Genomic DNA, 21,074 nt, shown 5'->3' on the forward strand with positions numbered 1-21,074 from the left:
ACGAGGTTCATTCAGGGCGATATGAATGTCATGGCAGATCGCCTCAGCCGGAAGGGTCAGGTCATCCCCACAGAGTGGACCCTTCACAAGAATGTTTGCAGCAGACTTTGGGCCCTGTGGGGTCAGCCAACCATAGATCTGTTCGCTACCTCGATAACCTAGAGGCTCCCGTTGTATTGTTCTCCGATTCCAGACCCAGCAGCAGTTCACGTGGATGCTTTTCTGCTGGATTGGTCCCATCTCGACCTGTATGCATTCCCGCCGTTCAAGATTGTCAACATGGTACTTCAGAAGTTCGCCTCTCGCAAAGGGACACGGCTGACGTTGGTTGGCTCCGCTCTGGCCCGCGAGAGAATGGTTCATAGAGGTACTGCAATGGCTGGTCGACATTCCCAGGACTCTTCCTCTAGGAGTGGACCTTCTACGTCAACCTCACGTAAAGAAGGTACACCCAAACCTCCACGCTCTTCGTCTGACTGCCTTCAGACTTTCGAAAGACTCTCAAGAGCTAGGGGCTTTTCGAAGGAGGCAGCCAGAGCGATTGCCAGAGCAAGGAGGACATCCACTCTCAGAGTCTATCAGTCTAAAGGGGAAGTCTTCCGAAGCTGGTACAAGGCCAATGCAGTTTCCTCAACCAGTACCACTGTAACCCAGATTGCTGACTTCCTGTTACATCTAAGGAACGTAAGATCCCTTTCAGCTCCTACGATCAAGGGTTACAGAAGTATGTTGGCAGCGGTTTTCCGCCACAGAGGCTTGGATCTTTCCACCAACAAAGATCTACAGGACCTCCTTAGGTCTTTTGAGACCTCAAAGGAACGTCGGTTGTCCACTCCAGGCTGGAATCTAGACGTGGTCCTAAGGTTCCTTATGTCATCAAGATTTGAACCTCTCCAATCAGCCTCTTTTAAGGACCTCACATTAAAAACTCTTTTCCTCGTGTGCTTGACAACAGCTAAAAGAGTAAGTGAGATCCACGCCTTCAGCAGGAACATAGTTTTCACATCTGAAACGGCTACATGTTCCTTGCAGCTCGGTTTTTTGCTAAAACGAGCTTCCTTCACGTCCTTGGCCTAAGTCGTTCGAGATCCCAAGCCTGTCCAACTTGGTGGGGAACGAACTGGAGAGAGTACTTTGCCCAGTTAGAGCTCTTAGGTACTATGTAAAAAGGTCATAACCTTTACGAGGACAATCAGAAGCCTTATGGTGTGCTATCAAGAAGCCTTCTCTTCCAAGGTCTAAGAACTCAGTTTCTTACTAATTCAGGCTTCTGATTAGGGAAGCACATTCTCATCTGAAGGAAGAAGACCTTGCTTTGCTGAAGGTAAGGACACATGAAGTGAGAGCTGTGGCTACTTCAGTGGCCTTCAAACAGAACCGTTCTCTGCAGAGTGTTATGGATGCAACCTATTGGAGAAGCAAGTCAGTGTTCGCATCATTCTATCTCAAAGATGTCCAGTCTCTTTACGAGAACTGCTACACCCTGGGACCATTCGTAGCAACGAATGCAGTAGTAGGCGGGGGCTCAGCCACTACATTCCCATAATCCCATAACCTTTTTAACCTTTCTCTTGAATACTTTTTATGGGTTGTACGGTCGGCTAAGAAGCCTTCCACATCCTTGTTGATTTGGCGGGTGGTCAATTCTTTCTTGAGAAGCGCCGAGGTTAAAGGTTGTGATGAGGTCCTTTAGTATGGGTTGCAGCCCTTTATACTTCAGCACCTAAGAGTCGTTCAGCATCCTAAGAGGACCGCTACGCTCAGTAAGGAAGACGTACTTAATAAAGGCAGAGTAATGGTTCAAGTCGTCTTCCTTACCAGGTACTTATTTATTTTATGTTATTTTTGAATAACTAATAAAATAAAATACGGGATACTTAGCTTCTTTGTTAACATGTATGCTGGTCTCCACCCACCACCCTGGGTGTGAATCAGCTACATGATCATCGGGTAAGATTAATATTGAAAAATGTTATTTTCATTAGTAAAATAAATTTTTGAATATACTTACCCGATGATCATGATTTAATTGACCCACCCTTCCTCCCCATAGAGAACCAGTGGACCGAGGAAAAAATTGAGGTGGTGTTGACAAGAAGTACTGGAGTACCTGACCACAGATGGCGCTGTTGTGTACACCCCCACCTGTATAGCGATCGCTGGCGTATCCCGACCGTAGATTTCTGTCGGGCAACAGAGTTGACAGCTACATGATCATCGGGTAAGTATATTCAAAAATTTATTTTACTAATGAAAATAACATTTTTCTTGACTTGTTTGATTTATGCTGTTTGTAACAAAGCAATAACAACCCACTTCATTTTGCTAATAAAAATATATTCCAGAGTACAGTACTATAACATGTTCACTGAGTAAGCCTTATATCATATTGAATACTAACTTGCCTGTTTAGCAATGACATTATTCTTACAAATAAGAACATGAAGAATTTATCCATAGATGCGCATTCATTATTTAGATGCAATTTTTTCAGTTTGCTGTAGGAAATTTATGAATAAAAAAACTTCATTGAAAAATCTTTTGGATGTTAATGTTCATCTTTTTAATGAAGTACATGATATTGGGAATACACTATGCCACAGTGTTACCAATGAGATGAATACTGAAATGGATAACACGCCTTGGTCAGATTGTAAAAGACCCTTAACTTGCTTCTAGCCAATCACCAAACACATTTGTACCAATTATGATAAAAAACATTATACAATGTTTGATCTGATAATGTCAAATACAGTCTATAACAAATATTAATTTATTTCAAAAAATTTGTTATTGTAAGTCACAACTTTGAACAGACCATTTTACCCTCTTATCTCATATAGATAAACATGCATGTTAACAAATAACATTTTAGCTCTAAATTGTTTAATTTCTTCATTAAATCCAAAATTACACATTTTTGAAAAAAAAAAAATATTTGATCATAAATAACAGGGTACCATAAAAAAACAATTCATTAAAACAAATAAAAATAAGTCAATAATTTAACAAATATCACAATAAGTATAAAAATTCTAAAGAATATAACTATCCTCAAATATTCAGATATACAACTAATTCAAATTTCTTGACTTTTGGATTGAATTCTTTCCTCTGAGAATATGTAACATGTGAAACTGATCATATGAAAAGCATTAAGGAAGCATGGAATCCATATGGCTTTGATAATGTAAGACAAAATAAAGTCATTCTTAGAATGCAGTGTTCATTTTTTCAGAGCAAAGTTCGTTACTGTTGTTGGACAACAATGGAAATCTGATAAAAGTTTCAAAAGATTAAAAGCAGTGTAGTACAGATTTGAGACAGTGCACTGAAAAATAAAGATAAATATCCTGTATTTATATTGAAAGACATTTCAGGAAAGGCTGCACTTGTCTGTGGAATAAAGAAATGGCTTTGGTCATAACTGTCTTTTTGTTTACTTCCATGCATCATACAATTCATTGGTCAGAATAACTAGTATGATTCTAAACAGTATTAACAGCCACCTGTGTTTCTGATTGAAGCTCTAGAACACAATGTTTCAGGATTAGTTGATGAAATACATTCTAAATCACATCTTTTGACAGTATATTAAATCTCACACACAATTAACAAAATAAAAAAACATAGGACTAGCTTATTAAAGGTAATACACTGTAATAACTAAGGCCCTAGCATGATGAGTAGGGTATGAATAGGTGAGAGATCTTGTGGAAGATATGATGCAAGCCTGAGCATTGTGTAAAGCTTTGGCACTAAAATAATTAATATTCATACAGCAAACAAATTCACAGAATAATTAGCTGCTTTAAAGACAGGTTGCTGCTAATATCTAAATAAAAGTGATCAGAGGGTTTGAATATGTTTGTATTTCTTAGTTGTGACTTCCCATCACAAAGTAGATAAAATGTGTCCTAACATAATAAATAATCTTTTAATTCTTTATTGTGTGTTGGTGTTACCCTGGTGAAAGGATCTGGTCATCAAAACATAGATGCTATGTTCATGAACCTTCAGCCTTTGCAATAGTCATGACACAAAAACACACAGAACGGCTTTAATACATCTATCACATCTTAAAACAATACCTCAGAAGGCATGACAAAAATATATATATATATATATTTATATATTTATCTATATAATCATTTTTACACTTGTACATACTTTAGATTTTATTTACAATATGCTAGTAATTTATGATGTATAATAATTACATTATTAATAACTAAGCTCAGCACTTTTAAGATTTTGCATTATTATTTGGCTAAGTCTTGAAGGTTTTGATTGTGATTATAAAACTGAGCAAGTAATGTGGCACAAGGGAGTTTCAGAAGTGATAATCCTAAATCCAATACGCACACACTTTCCTTACTGTATTTTCACCCTGGACTTCACCACATCACTGTTGATTGTATTTCACTTTTGACAAAACTAGTTTCTGTTTGGTTGCAAACTGAATGTCTCTTCAGAAGAAGTCTATTTTTCAGCTTGATCATCTTTTTCGGTGCCACTCACTGGTTATTTTCTCTTCGTGAAGAAATCCTGTAGACTTGACTTTCCCTCGAGGAACAGCTTTCACATGTTATGTTTAATTACTTCCCTGATGTTAATACCAGCTCAATATATCACATTTCTATAAACCAATAAAGAGCAAATGAACAAAATAAAGTCCTTCCCCCATACTGCATTACAAATACTGTCACACACACTGGTACAATTCTACTGTATATCTACTTGTATTATCTCAGACTGCAGCAACCTGTCAAATCCCTTCCTTCTAAATAATTTGCCAAAAGTATCAACTGAGCTATCCTAGTTTTTACTGCATAAAGGTTGTTTTGAGAACTTGAGGTGTTTAAGATATGTGTAATTACTACATAGGCATTTACTCATAAATGCATCACATGGTATTGAACACTATACAGTATTTAGCCCTCCCAAGGTAGGTAGTGTTCAGGGAAACCATACCTGCTAGCCAGGTTATTTTCAGGGCTCAAAAACATGTTGAAAGACATTTATTTCTTTTTATTATTACACACTAATGTGAGGAAAGATTAAAAATGAGGAAAAGGGAACTTTAATCAACTTTCCAAAATCCTTAGAAATTATTCCACAGCCTTGTAGTTTTGTAATTTTAATTATTTTTTTTTTTCATATTTTATGATGAAAAATGCTTGGTGAATGAATTCAAATAATATAAATATTAATAGAAATTCAGTTCATGAGCTATAAATCCCTCAAATGACATACACATTAAAAAAATTATTCAAGCTATTTCCTCTGAAATTCTATTTATTTTCTTAAGATATCTGTAAACTACAGAAAATAGCTTTCAAGAAAGTTAAAGAATTACCAAGATTATATTAAAAATATAAATTACTTTTGAACCTTCATACCATACCCTGTTGCCACCTAAATTCAAACTTGTGGGCTAGAATCTATGCTATCCACCATTTAAACTTTGAAGGTGAATTATTGCACATTAGCCAAAAAAGAAAAATATATATAAAATCTATTCTGTACTTGGATCATCTTAATCTCAAAACATGATTTTAAGTCCCCTAAGCAAAAACTTACATCATTATTAAAATCTTGACAAAGTTTTTCATAGCTTCAAATATAAAAACCAACTTATAATTAGGATTCAAAGATCAAATTCAGGCATTGGAAATCATTTTTATAATAAAATATGTGATGAGATAATTTTACTGTTTCTTACTATAGCTGCATGTACTACTAGTATGTTGAAGTAAAGTTTTAATTTAGGTTAGCCCTTAAAGATTTTTATAAATTCTACAAATGTATGGAAAATCAACAACAATAATGTTCTTTATAATACAAAATAGACAATTTATAATTGTTAATGATGGCAGTAGCAGATATGGAGGTACTCCTAAGCTCAATGATTGGTTCTTTTGGTTAGCTGGCTAACAACAGGGCAGTGATGGAATCACTTGGTAAGACACAATTTTAGGAATGCCAAATAATGGTTAGTAAATAGCTGTAAATGTGGTAATTTGTCTCTTAGAGATATCATGATGAGTGGTGGTTGGTGATGAGGAAGGACGGAGAGTGGTGGTAATGGCCATTGTGGTAGTGGGATCACAACAGCTAATGCTGAGGATAAAAATTTTCACTTCTTCGGCTGATGGTGAGGTGAGTTGAGGTGAGCCTGGGGGCTACTTCCAGGTTGAGCAAATAACATCTGGGCTTGATGGTGGGACAACTGATAAGGTAGTGTAGTCATCCCTTGAGTGCCTACACCTTGTATGCTCACCTGGAAAGTAAACAGGAAATTGAAACCAACTGGTTAAATTGATAGCTAAATCATTTTTATTGAAAGGAAACTTGATTTTCAAAAATATCATATGTACAGTATACTTATGGATAAGACTTCTTTTCACAACATTAATAACTATTACAGTGGTCAACATCAAAATAACAGGTCTTGAATTAAATGGCATAAAGGCATAGCTAGAGCCAACACCATCTGCTGAAGGCTTCTGCTTTATTTACTTTGTTTATTTGACAAGTTTTGTTGTGCCCTTCAAATACTGTAGCTACATTTTTTCCATAATTCACTGTTGGAATTTTTTTTCTACCTTCACAAAAATATTTATTATAATTATTATTATTAATTATTATTACTGTATTATTATTATTATTACTAGCTAAGCTACAACCCTAGTTGGAAAAGCAAGATGCTATAAGCCCAATGGCTCCAACATTGAAATATAGCCCAGTGAGGAAAGGAAACAAGGAAATAAATAAACGATATAGGTAATGAAAAATTAAAATAAAATATTTTAAAAACCTTCATAACATTAGAACAGTTATTTGATAACGTAAACTATAAAAGGACTTATATAAGCCTGTTCAACATAAAAATATTTGCAGCGACTTTGAACTTTTGGAGTTATACTGATTCAACTACCCGATTAGGAAGATCATTCCACAACTTGGTCACAGCTTGAATAAAACTTCTCAAGTGCTGTGTAGTATTGAGCTTCATGATGGAGAATAACTGATTATTAAAATTAACTGCATATCTTGTATTATGAACAGGATGGAACTGTCCGGGAAGATCTGAATGTAAAGGAGGTCAGGATTATAAAAAATCTTATGCAACATGTGTCATGAACTAATTGAATGACAGTGCCAGAGATTAATATCTAGATCAGGAATAAGAAATTTAACCCTTTTACCCCCAAAGGACGTACTGGTACGTTTCACAAAAGCCATCCCTTTACCCCCATAGACGTACCGGTACGTCCTTGCAAAAAAATGCTATAAGAATTATTTTTTTCATATTTTTGATAATTTTTTGAGAAAATTCAGACATTTTCCAAGAGAATGAGACCAACCTGACCTCTCTATGACAAAAATTAAGGCTGTTAGAGCAATTTAAAAGAAATATACACCAAAATGTGCTGGGAAAAAAGTAACCCCTTGGGGGTTAAGGGTTGGAAATTTCCAAAAAGCCTGGGGGTAAAAGGGTTAATAGACCGTAAGTTCCTGTCCAACAAATTAAGATGAGAATCGGCAGCTGAAGACCACACAGGAGAACAATACTTGAAACAAGGTAAAATGAAATAGTTAAAACACTTCTTCAGAATAGATTGATCACCAAAAATCTTAAAAGACTTTCTCAATAAGCCAATTTTTTTGTGCAATTGAAGAAGACACAGACCTAATGTGTTTCTCAAAAGTAAATTTGCTGTCGAGAATCACACCTAAAATTTGGATACAGATTTAAAGACACATTATAAATGCTGAGATCCGGATATTGAGGAGCCACGGTCCTTGACCTACTAACAATTATACTTTGGGTTTTGTTAGGATTCAACTGCATACCCCATTATTTGCACTATGCACTAATTTTAGCAAGATCTCTATTAAGGGGTTGAGCAAACCCAGATCTACATTCAGGAGAGGGAATTGATCCAAAGAGAGTAGCATCATCTGCATATGCAACATGCTTGTTTTCTAGACCAAACTACATGTCATGTGTATATAATATGATAAGTAATGGGCCAAGAACACTACCCTGAGGAACACCAGATTTCACATTTCTATTCTCGCTATGGTGCCCATCAACAACAACTCATTGAGATCTATTACTGTACTTGAAAATTCAATAATGATGCTAAAAAACGATCCACCCACTCCCAACTGTTTGAGTTTTAAAACAAAGGGCTCATGATTAACATGGTCAAAGGCAGAACTAAAATTAAGGCCAATCATACAAACTTCCAGACCACAATCAAGGGATTTCTGTACAGCATTGGAGATTGTAAGAAGGGCATCACATGCTCCAAGGGCTTTCAAAAACCAAATTGGAAACTAGGGAACAGAAGATTACCTTCAGTAAACCTATTAAGGTGTTTTGTCAAAAGGCATTAAAAAAACTTCAGATAATATGGGAGTTATGGAAATTGGGTGGTAATCAGTTGGATTTGACCTACCACAAACACATTTACATAGTGGAGTAACATTACCAATTCTCCAAGTACTAAAAGCTCCTCTTCTTGCTAACTTGCGCAAAATAACAGATAACTTTGGAGCTAAGAATTCTGTAGTCTTTATAAAAAACAAAAGGAAAAGTACCATTTGGGTCTACACCTCCATAAGCATCAAGGTCCATCAGTAGAGCTTTAATTTCACGAGATCAAAAAGTTAAACTAGTTAGTTTAGCCTCGGAAAAGCAGGAGTAAGAGTTTCTCATTTCTCTGCTTGCTGACAAACACATCTGCCAAAAGGGTTGCCGTTACCTTTGGACAGTGAGTGACAGAGCCATCTGGTTTAAGTAAATGAGGAATTGTTGCATTTACACCAAAAAGTGCACATTTAAGGGTAGTCGTCCACTTCTGCTCCTGGGTTGTACCAAAAAGGGTTTCTTTTATGGTTAAATTGTATTCTTTTTCAGTTGAAGCATGAACTTTGAGCAAAAGCTCTAAGCTGAGTATAGTTATTCCAGGTCAAATCTGATCTGTTACCCTTTTAAAGATGATAGGCCTCCTGCTTCTCCAAATAAGCATGTCTACAATCATCATTGAACATCTTACCTTTCTTGCTCCAGCTTCGCTAGCCTTCCCATTTACATCGAAGGCTCTTAAAGCTATTGTTAAGGCAATAGAGGCAGGCAAACCTTGCCCTACACTTGACGAGTGTAGACCTTTGTCGTTAGCCCTGCCCATGGAGGATAAGGAGTGGAAGGAAGTCCACCTTACCTTCTCTGTTGGGAAGTTGGAGGCAGATATCGCTGGACGTCAGTTCAACGAAAATCTCCCAAAGCTGTCTGACTTTCTCTTGCGTAGGGAGCAAGAAACGAAGTAAAGACTAGCGGCATCTCTATCCCTACAGAACTGTTTAGAGATGACTGCAGGCCAAAAGAGCACCCCGGATATGAACATGGTCATGGCCAAGATGCACATGGCTACCTTGGTTAAGGACCTGTACGGCTTTATTAAAGCCAGAAGGGCATGTAGGGAGTTTGTGTTTGCTTCAGGTGCTGTAAAGCACGAACCCAGGAAGCTGATAGCTTCCAATATCTGGGGTAAGGACCTCTTCCCAAGTGAAGCGGTCAAGGAGGTAGTTGACAAGACTGCCACGGAGAATAGAAACCTTCTCTAAAAGTGGGGCATGTCATCTAAGAGGATGTCTTCTCCAGATGAGGGTCCCCAGCCTAAGAAGAAGACTAAGAGACCCAGATTACCCTCTCGGCCTGCCAAACAACAACATCCCACAGTAACCATGACTGCAGTGCCCCAAGTGGTTGCCCAGCCTCAAACCACTTACCAGATGGTACCTCAACAGCTGGATGCCTAGTCACCAGCATTTAACCTTGCGTTTGAGAGGCAGACCACTACCTTTCATCCCAAAGGTAGAGGCTCTTGACGGGGCTCCTCAAAACACCCCTCACGAAGCAAGGTGGGTAGGACAGGAAGCGGTCAGGGAGGAAAGTCCTCCGGAAAACAGAAGCAATGAGATGCTTCAGGTAGGAGGGAGGCTCCAACAATTTCAGGATCGTTGGACCTTCGATCCTTAGACCCACAGCCTAATCAAGAACGGACTTGGATGGAGCTGGAGCGAGGCTTCACCATCATTCCCTCAATTCTTCCAGCATTCCACCCCCTTACTGGAAGAATATACCCTAGAACTATTGAGAAAATGGGTAATAAGGAGGGCAAAGTCCATCAAATTCCAGGGAAGGCTATTTTGTGTTCCCAAGGACGACTCAGACAAATTCAGAGTCATTCTGGACTTGTCACCACTCAACAAGTTCATCGAGAACAACACGTTCAGGATGTTAACCCTTCAACACATAAGGACCCTGTTACCAAAAGGGGCGTTCACAGTCTCGATAGACCTGCCAGTTGTCAGGGGGCAGTTGTCCTGATACCACGTTATACAAACAGTGAGATTCTAGTATACCTATCTGATACTTTGTTCCAGCACAAATATACAAACTGTGAGACTCTCGTATATCTAGTTGATGTTATATTCCAACACTAGACAAATCGGGAGAGACTTGTATATATGGTTGATGCTATGTTCATTTATACATTATATGTAAACCTTGAGACCCCTTTCCTACTGTCTAGTATGACTCTTCCCTGCAGGGGCCAGGAAGCACTAACATTGTTTATGATCAGTAGTAATGACGTATAACGGTAACATCATGTCTCAATGGTCAGGGTGACCATAGGAAAATTTGTCCCAAGGTTGAGGCACCAATAAAAATCCACAGATACAGTACTTTCTAGTAATTCTCTGGTAAACTTCCATCAGGACGACATGGCTTGAGCCCAAAAAAAACGGATTTTGAGCAAAACGAAAAATCTATTTTTGGGTGAGATAGCCATGTCGTCCTGATGGAAGTTTACCAGAGAATTACTAAAAAGTACTGTATCTGCAGATTTTTTTGGTGTCTCAACCTTGGGACAAATTTTCCTATGGTCACCCTGACCATTGAGACATATGACGTTACCATTATACGTCATTACTACTAATCATAAACAATGCTACAAGGAATAAGTGCCATCTAGATACTCAATAGTAGTACGGGAGGAAGGGTACCTTGATAACGGCTCCCCTTCTATTTTAGCCACTTTTCCCCCTCGAAGCAAAAACGCTATTCGGGGTGAAGATTTTTGTGTCGTATCAAGATACTGTATACGTCCCCTGATATTATGCGATATCCTTAAGAGAAATTTTAAGGATATTCGCGCCAGGAGTTAGAATTCTGGAGACCTAAAGGTTAATTCTCTAGGAATATCACTGTAGCCAAATATCCCTTAGAAAGCTACCTATTGGAACCTTCTATCAGGACGACATGGATATCTCACCCAAAAATAGATTTTTCGCTTCGCTCAAAATCCGTTTTATGTACACAATCACTTTTATTCTGAAAACTAAATCATAAATAAATTTTTTTTTATATAATGAAACTTACCTGTGCAGGACTAAGAGTGGAAACGGTAAGTGTCGATGACTGAAGCGAGGAAGGTGTTGTTATGGTTAAAGGTTGCACAAATGAAGGAGTTGCCATGGTCCCAGCCAAAGTACCTGCACCAAGGGCTACAGCCCCTCCAGCTCCTGAATGGATGGTTGCAGTAACAGGTATATTTGCAGCTGTAGGAACACCCAGTACTCCTCCAGCTCCTGACCCAACTGCCACAGTATTTTGAAAACTACTATTACTTCCCGTTGTAGTTGTAGAATATTGCACACCACCCTGAAATGAGAAAGCATTGTTTATCATACTGTTATTATCAGCTATTTGTAATACCAGTTAGTGCTAAATACTTACACCGATAGAAAGTACATAATACTATACATTTGTCCTTGAAGAAATATTACATAAGTTAGGGATAGAATACACTACAGGTAGTCAGACTTATGATCTATGCAACTTACGACTGTTCGACTTTACGACCACTTTTTTCACTGATAATGTCACAGGTGTGTCGGAAATAATACACTAATAGGACAAATATTTCATTAGAAATAATCTATTTTCTTGTATAAAAATGAACTGATTTATCTTGGTAAGTTAGTATTTTTTTATCGATAATATACAATATCCATTTTCAGTAAAAAATAAAAGAAAAATTTTAATATCTGTCGAGTTCATATCATATGTCTGAGACATTATATTGCTGTCGGAAAGCGAGCAGGTAATAGAGTGATTTCCTCCCAATAGGGTAATGATTCATTATCATCCTCATCTCCTCCTACGATTATTAATACAAAGAGCCTCGGTTAGATTTCTCAAGTCTTCTTTATCTTGAACTTTTAAATCAATACTTCTCCATTCATCATCTCCCACTTCACGGTTCATAGTCCTCAGCCATGTAGGTCTGGGTCTCTCAACTCTTCTAGTGCTTTGTAGAGCCAAGTTAAAAGTTTGGTGAATTAATCTCTCTTGGGGAGTGCGAAGAGCATGCCCAAACCATCTCCATTTACCCTTCACCATGATCTCATCCACATATGGAACTTGATTAATCTCTCTTTTAGTTTTATTTCTAATCCTGTCCTGCCATTTAAATCCCAATATTCTTCTGAGGGCTTTGTTCTTCAAATCTACAAAATCTGTAGGATATAGTTTCATTATTGAAATATTAAGTAACAATACAAATTATTTTGTGGGTCTGTATCGGTTGTTATGAGTACTATGTAGCATAAATTTTACTCTGCTAGTTTTATTTCATCTTTGATATTAGATCGATATTCATCTAATGAAAATACACTATTAGGACAAATATTTTCTCAGAAATAATATTTGTTCCCATACTAACAAAACTTGCGTTATTTACGTGGGTATTCTTTCAGTGGCAGATGGAGGTAGCCATTAGACTTTCATTGCGAGGTGGTAACCTTTCCTAATCGCTTAGCGGGTAGGCAAGGAGTGGATGGGGGGTACCCAGCTGCCTCTACTGTATATATACTCTCACAGCGGTGAGAGACGTCACTTTTTCTTTTGGCTCAGTAGAGATCGGACGTGTCCGCTCAACTCCTGCCATTGGACTTTTTGATTTTTGCTTTCTCTTTACATGTGTACGTGTCTTTTTCTGCAACCTTCACCATGCAAACGTGTCCAGGGTGAGAGGGTGCCATGTGTGGGACCTTCATATCTCTGTGCCCTACGTGCCGAGGGCATCGTTGTGAGCAGGGTTCGCCCTGAGCAGAGTGTAGAGAATGGTCTATCTCCCAATGGAAGAAGTTTGGACGGCGCAAGAAGAAGAAGGCTAAGCGTGATCGTTCTCCCCTCAACGGCGAGCGGTGCGTATTCTTCTTTTTATTTCACCCCCAATCTCTCAAAAGTTCCTTCTCACGTGCACTCTCACGAGGGACGTGCGAATAGGAACGCAGATCGCTTATCTCCTTGGCAACCCCAGGGTACTGGGGGTTTTGTTACTTCCCTTAGAGGAGCAACTTCTCTTCTAGCCACTGGCAAGACTTTCTCTTTTTCAGGTTTGTTTCAGGTGTGGTCGTCATTAGGGATATTGGAACCCCTTTCGAAGGAGGGCTGCAGCGACTTCTTCAGCGTGGTGCCACAAGGGAACCTTCTCCAGAGCCGTCGACATCTCACACTCTGGAACTGAGCAAGGTCCATCTGTCGCCTTCCCCTGGCCCTTCCACGTGTGGACGAGATGATCGTTCGCTTTTGCCTCTCCAATGACCCCCTACTGACGAACTCTCTCTCCATCCTGGGACCTCGTCGTCCCTTAACCCTCAACCCTCTGTTTCTTCCCACAGGAACCCTCCGGTTGCAGGTGACGATCTTCCGAGGATCAGCGTACCTTCCACCAGCAGCGCTAAGGGACAAGTATCGCCATCGCCTCGCCCTACTGGAACTTCAGAAGATTGTAATGATCGTAGGACATCACGATCAGAACTTTCTTCGCCCAGAAGACGCTCACGCTCTAGAGCTTTATGCTCACGAGACCGTAGGTTTCAACGCTCTCTCCGAAGGTGTTCCGCTTCACGAGGAGGAGTCTCACGATTGCATTCTTCGCGAGCAAGGTCTAGACCTAGGTCCAGACGCTTGCATTCTAGATCGTCACGATCTAGATCACGAGGACAGCACTCGCGCTCGCGAGGACAACACTCACGATCACGAGGGCTGCGTTTGCGCTTGCGAGGGTATCGTTCACGAGAACAGCATTCTTGTTCGTGAGGCCAACACTCACGTTTGCGAGATAGGCACTCACGGCGTTAACGCCATTCTCTCACGAGAGCTAGACGCTCGCGTTCACGAATATCACGATCACGAACCATGCGTTCGCGATCAAGGTGTAGACTTTCCTCGTCTAGAGGTAGAGGCAGGTCTAGAGGTAGAGGCAGGCGTATGTGCAGTCCATCAGCACATAGCCCCTCAACCAAACGACCTCAGACTGAACCTGATGATGAGCTTAACCACTCCTCAGACAGGCATCCAGTGAAACCCTCAGTGCCTTTCACAGCCTGGGGAGTTTTAGCTAAGCCCTCACCTACGTGACGCATGGAGATATGTCCCGCTGTGGTGTTCTCCTTCAACAGCAATCCCTACTCAGAGGCCTCCTCTGCCGACTTCATCAGACATAGGTGCTTCTCTGGGCAGCAGAATGGCACTAGACCTTCCTCTTCCTCTGTGGCTCCTAGTGCAAGCCCTTCTGCTCGTGAATTGCGTCAGTTGACGTGCGAAGTTCGTGATTCTGCTCGTTAGTTGGGAGTCAAGACCCAAGAAGGAGGTCAACGGCAGACAAAGCTCGCATATCACCTCCACCCCGATCGTGGGTTGAAAGCAAACTTACTTTTCATGCCAGTGAAGGTAAAGGAAGTCATTATTAAGAAGCAGAAGAGGTGAATGAGAGGGGTAACTCCACCTCACGCCAACATCATCCACCCTAGGACGAGTAGGGACATAGGCTCGCCCGGGGAGATCGCAATCCATCCCCTCAACCCTCAAGACATTGAGGTAGTGCCTCCGGATCAGCATCCGGTTTCTGTTCCTCTTTCAGAGGAGGAGTCTTCAGCTCCTACTGCCAAAGCTGCGTCCAAGTCCTGGAAGGCCTCGCAGGTTTCCCCTCTTAAGACCATGGAGGAACGCCGCGGCTAGGGAGGCTGAGACACAAACGCGGTCCTCAGTGGCGGGCCCATCACGGTTTCAGTTGAGGACCCTGACCTACCCCAGGCTCTGGACGTGAGCCTGGAGATGGACAATCCCTTAGACTCAAAAGACAGCCAGTCCAAACTATCAATCCGAACATGAGAGAAGGGAATCAGAACATGCCTTTTGGCAGGTCCTCGCCTGTATGAAGGCCATTAACAGGCTGTCCACTCCTGGTTCCACAATCTAGGAAGGGAAGGATATGGTTCTCATTGAAATATTCATGACCCAGAAGCCTTCCAGGTCCAGTGTGGCTTTGCCCTAGTCCAAAGGCCTAACAGCTGCCTAGAGGAAAGCTATCCCCCAGATAGCTGAAACTTCTAGTTCCTTGAGGGCAGGTTCCTCCTCTCAGTCTCTGCCACTTCCTTTTGTGTTACAAAGGAAGTACTACGAGATCAAAGGGAACCACAGTCCACCATGATCCTCGACCCTTCGGTAGAGTCCTTAACGAAGGGAGTTCTCAAGCAAACCCTCTCCTTTCTGAAGGCTTCACTTTTGGGAGTTGAGCTCCAAAACATAGAGAGGTGCGAAGTATGGCATGTAGGCTGCTTCGTGGCTGTATCTATGGTTGGGATCCTAGGCTTCATGGTTCGTCCCAGCAATCTATGGAAGGAGTTGGCCAGGAAGAAGTTGAAGTCCTTCCTGTTGTCAGGTACACGGACTCTTGAGTTTCTGTCGCACCATGTTGTCAACCTCTGGGTGAATGCTATACTCAAGATAAGGGATACCAATATAGGTCGGTTCTATAAGCAGGTGCCGAAAGTGGAGGTCTCTTGGCTGAGGAATTCCACTTTCAAGGGTTCTTGTCTCTTTGTTCCGGAGGAGATAAAGAAGGCTGCTGAGCATTGGAGAAGATCGTCCAATGATTCTCTCCTCCATAGGGCCATGACATCTCGGTCCTATGGGAGATCTTCCCAGTCTTCTCGGCCTCAGCAAGCACCTTACTCTAACCAGTCAACTTTTAAGTCCACGGGACCTTCTAAGGTGTCTAAGTGGCCCTTTCAGTCCAAGGGACAAAAAAAGGTCCAAGTCCTTCAGAGGAAAAAAGGGGGGAAAGGGAGGTGGCCGAGGTGACTCCTCCAAGTAGGAATGGCATTCCTCATCACCTACCACCTGTGGGTAAGATATCTACAGTGGCACTGGCAGATGTGGCAGCTTCACAGGGGCAGATTCCTGGACGGTTGATTTATTTGATCTAGGGTATCGAGTCCCGTTCATTCAATCTCTCCCTCCTGTGACTCGGGATCCAGTGCATCTGGGGTTCTATGCGAAGGGATCCGCAAAGGAGCTGGCCCTCAGGGCTCAAGTCCAGACCATGCTGTTGAGGGGTGTTCTCTAAGAGGGAGTAGACAGGTCTCCAGGCTTTTACAGTCGAATTTTTCTGGTGGAAAAGACTACTGGAGGCTGGAGACCAGTCATCGATCTCTCCCCTCCGAATAAGTTTATCCAACAGACTCAGTTCAGAATGGAGACAGCAGACACGATCATCCAAGCGGGTACATCTAAGGGACTTGATGTGCACACTAGACTGAAGGATCCCAATACATTCGTCTTCAAGGAAGTATCTACGATTCATTCATGAGAGAAAGACATACCAGTTCAAGGTTCTATGCTTCGGTCTCGCGACAGCCCCTCAGGTTTTTACCCGACTGTTCGCCCTAATGTCATCTTGGGCTCGCAGGAACGGCATCTGTCTTCTCAGATATCTGGCCGACTGGCTGATCCTAGCAGACTCAAAGATGATCCTTCTTCGCCACCGAGACCTGCTTCTCGAGTTTTGTCAGGATCTGGGGGGTCCTAATAAATTCTGAGAAGTCATCACTGCAACCCTCACAGAGACTGGTATACCTCGGAATGATCATAGACACCGTCGTATAGAAAGTCTTCCAATCAGACGAAAGAGTACACAGGCTGAAGGAAGTGGCTGCTCCCTTTCTCGGCAAAGAAGTTCTTCCGGCCTCTCGTTGGTTGAGTCTTAGACCATCTAACCTTTCTCATTTGTCTTGTTCCAAATGGCCACCTCAGGATAAGATCCCTGCAGTGGCAGCCGAAGTCCTTGTGGATCCAACACTCCGACCCACCGGACACCCAAATTCCATAACTCAGGATCAGGTGACGGATTTGAGTTGGTGGATGGTAGATGAAAACCATTGACGAGGTCAGGATTTGATGCTCTTCACAGATGCATCAAAAGAAGGGTGGTGGGTCTCACTTGCTGCACCATACGATCGCCAGACTTTGGTCAGAATCAGAAAGGTACCAGCATATAAACCTTCTAGAGATGAGAGCAGCCTACCTGGCTCTTCATCAGTTCCAACAGTTGCTGGCAGGTCACTCAGTGGTGTTGGTGAGTGACAATACTACTGTGGTGGCTTACATATACAAACAGGGCGGTACTTTGTCGCAGCCTCTATGCTATCCTGCAGCAAAGATCCTCTGATGGTGAGAAGAACATTCGGTGGCTCTATCAGCTTACTTCATTCCCGGCAAGAGGAATGTGCTCGCAGACAATCTAAGCAGAGCCACTCGGATAGTAGGCTCCGAATGGCCTTTGAATCATCAGATAGCCAACAAAGTCCTGACTTTATGGGGTTTTCCGACTGTAGATCTGTTCGCAACATCTCTGAACAGCAAGCTTCTGCTGTACAGTTCTCAAGTCTCGGACTCTCAGGCTCTATGGCAAGATGCGTTCCAACAACGGTGGGACAACATCGACGTGTACGCCTTTCCCCCGTTTTGTCTGATGGGAAGACTATCCAACAAAACAAGTGTGTCCAAAGATCTAATGATGACCCTTGTAGCTCCGCTATGGCATCACACAGAGTGGTTCCCAGTCCTCCTGCAACTTCAAGTAGATGTACCGAGAGAACTCCCTCCATGACCACACGCCAACATCTCCCAAAAGACCGTGCAGTCGTTTCGACTTCATGCATGGAGACTATCCAGTGTCTCCTCTCTCAGAAAGGTTTTTCACAAGTTGCGGAACGAATGTCCAGACACTTGTGTAGGTCCTGACACTCGTGTAGGTCCTCAGCCTTTGTTTACCAGGCAAAATGGAGTCTTCTGTGGTTGGTGTCATGGAAGGAAAATCTCTCCACTTGATGCCACTATTCCAGTAATAGCGGAATTTCTTACATACCTTTGGGAGGAAAAGCCCTTCCAGTATTGGCGGTGAAAGGCATTCGCTCAGCCTTAAGCCTTGCCTTCAAGCTGAAAGGAGTTGACATTTCCTCTTCGTTTCCTCAAAAGGTGGTTAAAGAAGTCATGGACAGGCCGGCTCAAGAGAACAGCCTTATGCAGAAATGGGGTATGTCCTCTAAGAGGAAATTTACCCCTGGGAAATAACCTCAACCTAAAGGCAAGAAGCCTTGGAGACCCTTTAAAGGCAAGAAAACATTTCCTGCTGCCACTGCCACAGTTGCCACTATTCCCCAGATGGTGTACTCAGTTCCCTAGCAGTACGTGATACAGTCCCGAGCATTCAACCCATCTATGAATGGAGCTTCCAGTAGGGTGGAAGACACTATCACTTTCTTACCTTGTAGGAAGGTGGATGCACCGACCCGTCGCTATTTTCTTGCTGTTGGCACTCAGCCCTGCTGGGTTCTTCTCTAAGCTGTTCCCTGTAAGGATCATTTAGCCCTGGTGATTCTTATTTGGATAACTCCTTTTTAAGTTCATACATAAATACAATACATTGGCCTCCAGGAGTGAGAGGGAGCACAGGTTTCATCGATAATGATGGTGATCTTAAAAGCAGGCGATTCATAAAGGATTAATGTTTCAGCAAGTAACTCACATAATAAATTGGTGAGGATCGCTGGCAGTAGCCTGATAAATCGCTATGAGATCCATATTCAAACACAAACAGTCGGTCGTAGGAATCCAAACGGCTCGCAGTAGGGGAAAGAAGTGCTAAAGGGCGTTTCTCAACCGCAGAACAGTGAGCTTCTGTCGGAGCATGCTTAATCACTGGTGATACAGAACTAGCGATAGGATCAACCCATTTACAGGATGGCCATTCCCTCTACACAACACAAGGAGATAATGACAAGCAGCGATGGCACCTGCATGCAGGACACGAAGGGTGAGAGTCAACATTCTCATAACTCACATACGTCCCACAACGGTGTCCATCAACACCAAGACACGTACACATCATAGACACGTGCTTTGCACTCGTGCTGAAAAGCAGAGAAAAAGCAATTAACACAAAACAACTTTATAGGCTAGATGAAAGCACACATCCAAACAGTATGACAGCCAGAGTCAGAATGACTTGCCATGTGCAAGTCAGACCCTGTCCACCATATGCAGTGGTAGAGGGAAGTTGCCATATTGAAGTAAGAACATCAAAGATTCTTCATTAGCCATTTCCAGCTTGTGCTAGAGTATACCCATTTTAAATAGTGTAGGTTTGTTTTGCGTTGGAACAAAGTCAAATTATTTATGCAAACTGAGTGAGTAGTAACACTACCCGAAATACACCCTTGAGCTAGGCTACTATCTGATGAGTGGATAGCATCACACTTGAATATTTGTATAGTATCGCTCTTTTTTTCACGTGCCTATATTTACCATAATATACAGTAATGATATTTGATCTGTAAGATCACTACAGTCATCAAATCTATCAAGAAATAAACAACTTTGCCTGAACAGATGATGCTTATCTAATGTGTGCAAAACTTAGACCAGTACATAAGAGTCTTATTACAAACTACATAAAATCTTAGTTCAAAAGACATACAGTACATTGAATATCAACTTAAACATTCAAAAGAATCGTACTACTATCAAGAGCCTGTAAAGTAGTACTCCACAATGAGGTATTCTCAAATGGCTGCCACTAATGGTTTTGCATGGTCATAGTAGTTATTGAGATATGGGAGTGATAGTCATGCAAATCCACTTCAAATCCTTTTAATTTTTAAAATGTCATCTTAAGCTGTACTTTAAAGCTTGTATAGCAATGAATGTTGGGCAGGTATTTAAATAGTCTACAGTATTTATTTTAATGAATTTGTTTTCGCCAAGTGATAACCATGCACAATAAATTTATACTGTATTAAATTATATGTATCCTGCTTATGTAATACAGTACTGTACTACTTATCAATTTTCGTACCATTCCTTCTTAAATACTGTAGTTGAACTGCTGAATTAACATCCTACATTTTAAGAATATGATTTTGAATTTGGAACCAGGTATAGAAAAAAAGGGGAAATCTTTATATAGTGCAGTGTATTGAAGTCAAATAGCTGTAAGATAAAGGAAATTTTATCTTAAGGGTAATGATGTGAGGCATGTCTTTAAATATTCTAACAGTTTATTCATACAGGAGCTTTGATAACTTCTACTTTGAAAAAAAAAAAAAATCAGCTGTCTGCTAAATCATGAGACACAACTTGTCTATATTAATTACATCAAATAACATTTAAAGCTAAGAAAATCTCATACCTTATAAATATGTTGTAAACTCATTCCGTACTGAACCATTATAAGCTGCTCATTAACTTGCCGCAATTCTTCTTGCTGTCTTATTATTTGTTGTTGTAATTCAGCATGCTTTCTTCTTAGCTGCTCCTGAAGTTGTCTTTGATCTGGACTAAGTATGAGTGACTGCCGAAGACCCTGTCAAAATAAGGAATAGTAGTACTGAAAATTGTCTCAAACAAATTACAAAATGATCATATTCAAAACATACAAAGTTGGTAATAAGTATAAGACTTGATAAGGAATCAAATTACTTATTGGCTTGACAAAAGGAGATACAGCTGAACTAGTCTGCCAGGTGTTGATTAAATGATTCATCTGAGGTGGGTTTCAAACAATCGTCTAGCTGATTTCCAACTAGAATTTCTAACAGATGACTGATTTTCATGTGGAATATTTTGTTTAAGATATTTCAAA

At 41.0% G+C, this 21,074-nt stretch overlaps 1 protein-coding gene and 1 long non-coding RNA gene across 2 annotated transcripts in view; one reads left to right on the forward strand and one right to left on the reverse strand.

Annotated features, from left to right (window-relative positions):
* LOC137645949 (uncharacterized) overlaps positions 1–11,604 on the forward strand; it is a 200,837-nt gene extending 189,233 nt beyond the window's left edge. The window contains exon 3 of the long non-coding RNA XR_011045367.1: positions 11,470–11,604. This is a non-coding gene — a long non-coding RNA (uncharacterized lncRNA). The remainder of the gene's footprint in view (positions 1–11,469) is intronic.
* LOC137645948 (uncharacterized) lies at positions 2,550–20,810 on the reverse strand. Its single transcript, XM_068379018.1, has 3 exons — positions 20,622–20,810; positions 11,462–11,743; positions 2,550–6,283 (listed from the first exon to the last, which is right to left on the reverse strand). The coding sequence occupies exons 1-3, from the start codon at positions 20,658–20,660 to the stop codon at positions 6,140–6,142; spliced, it is 465 nt and encodes a 154-aa protein (XP_068235119.1). The 5' UTR covers positions 20,661–20,810; the 3' UTR covers positions 2,550–6,139.
* Between the last annotated feature and the right edge of the window lie 264 nt (positions 20,811–21,074).

This window comes from Palaemon carinicauda, chromosome 8, assembly GCF_036898095.1.
Source record: "Palaemon carinicauda isolate YSFRI2023 chromosome 8, ASM3689809v2, whole genome shotgun sequence".
Lineage (NCBI taxonomy): Eukaryota > Metazoa > Arthropoda > Malacostraca > Decapoda > Palaemonidae > Palaemon > Palaemon carinicauda.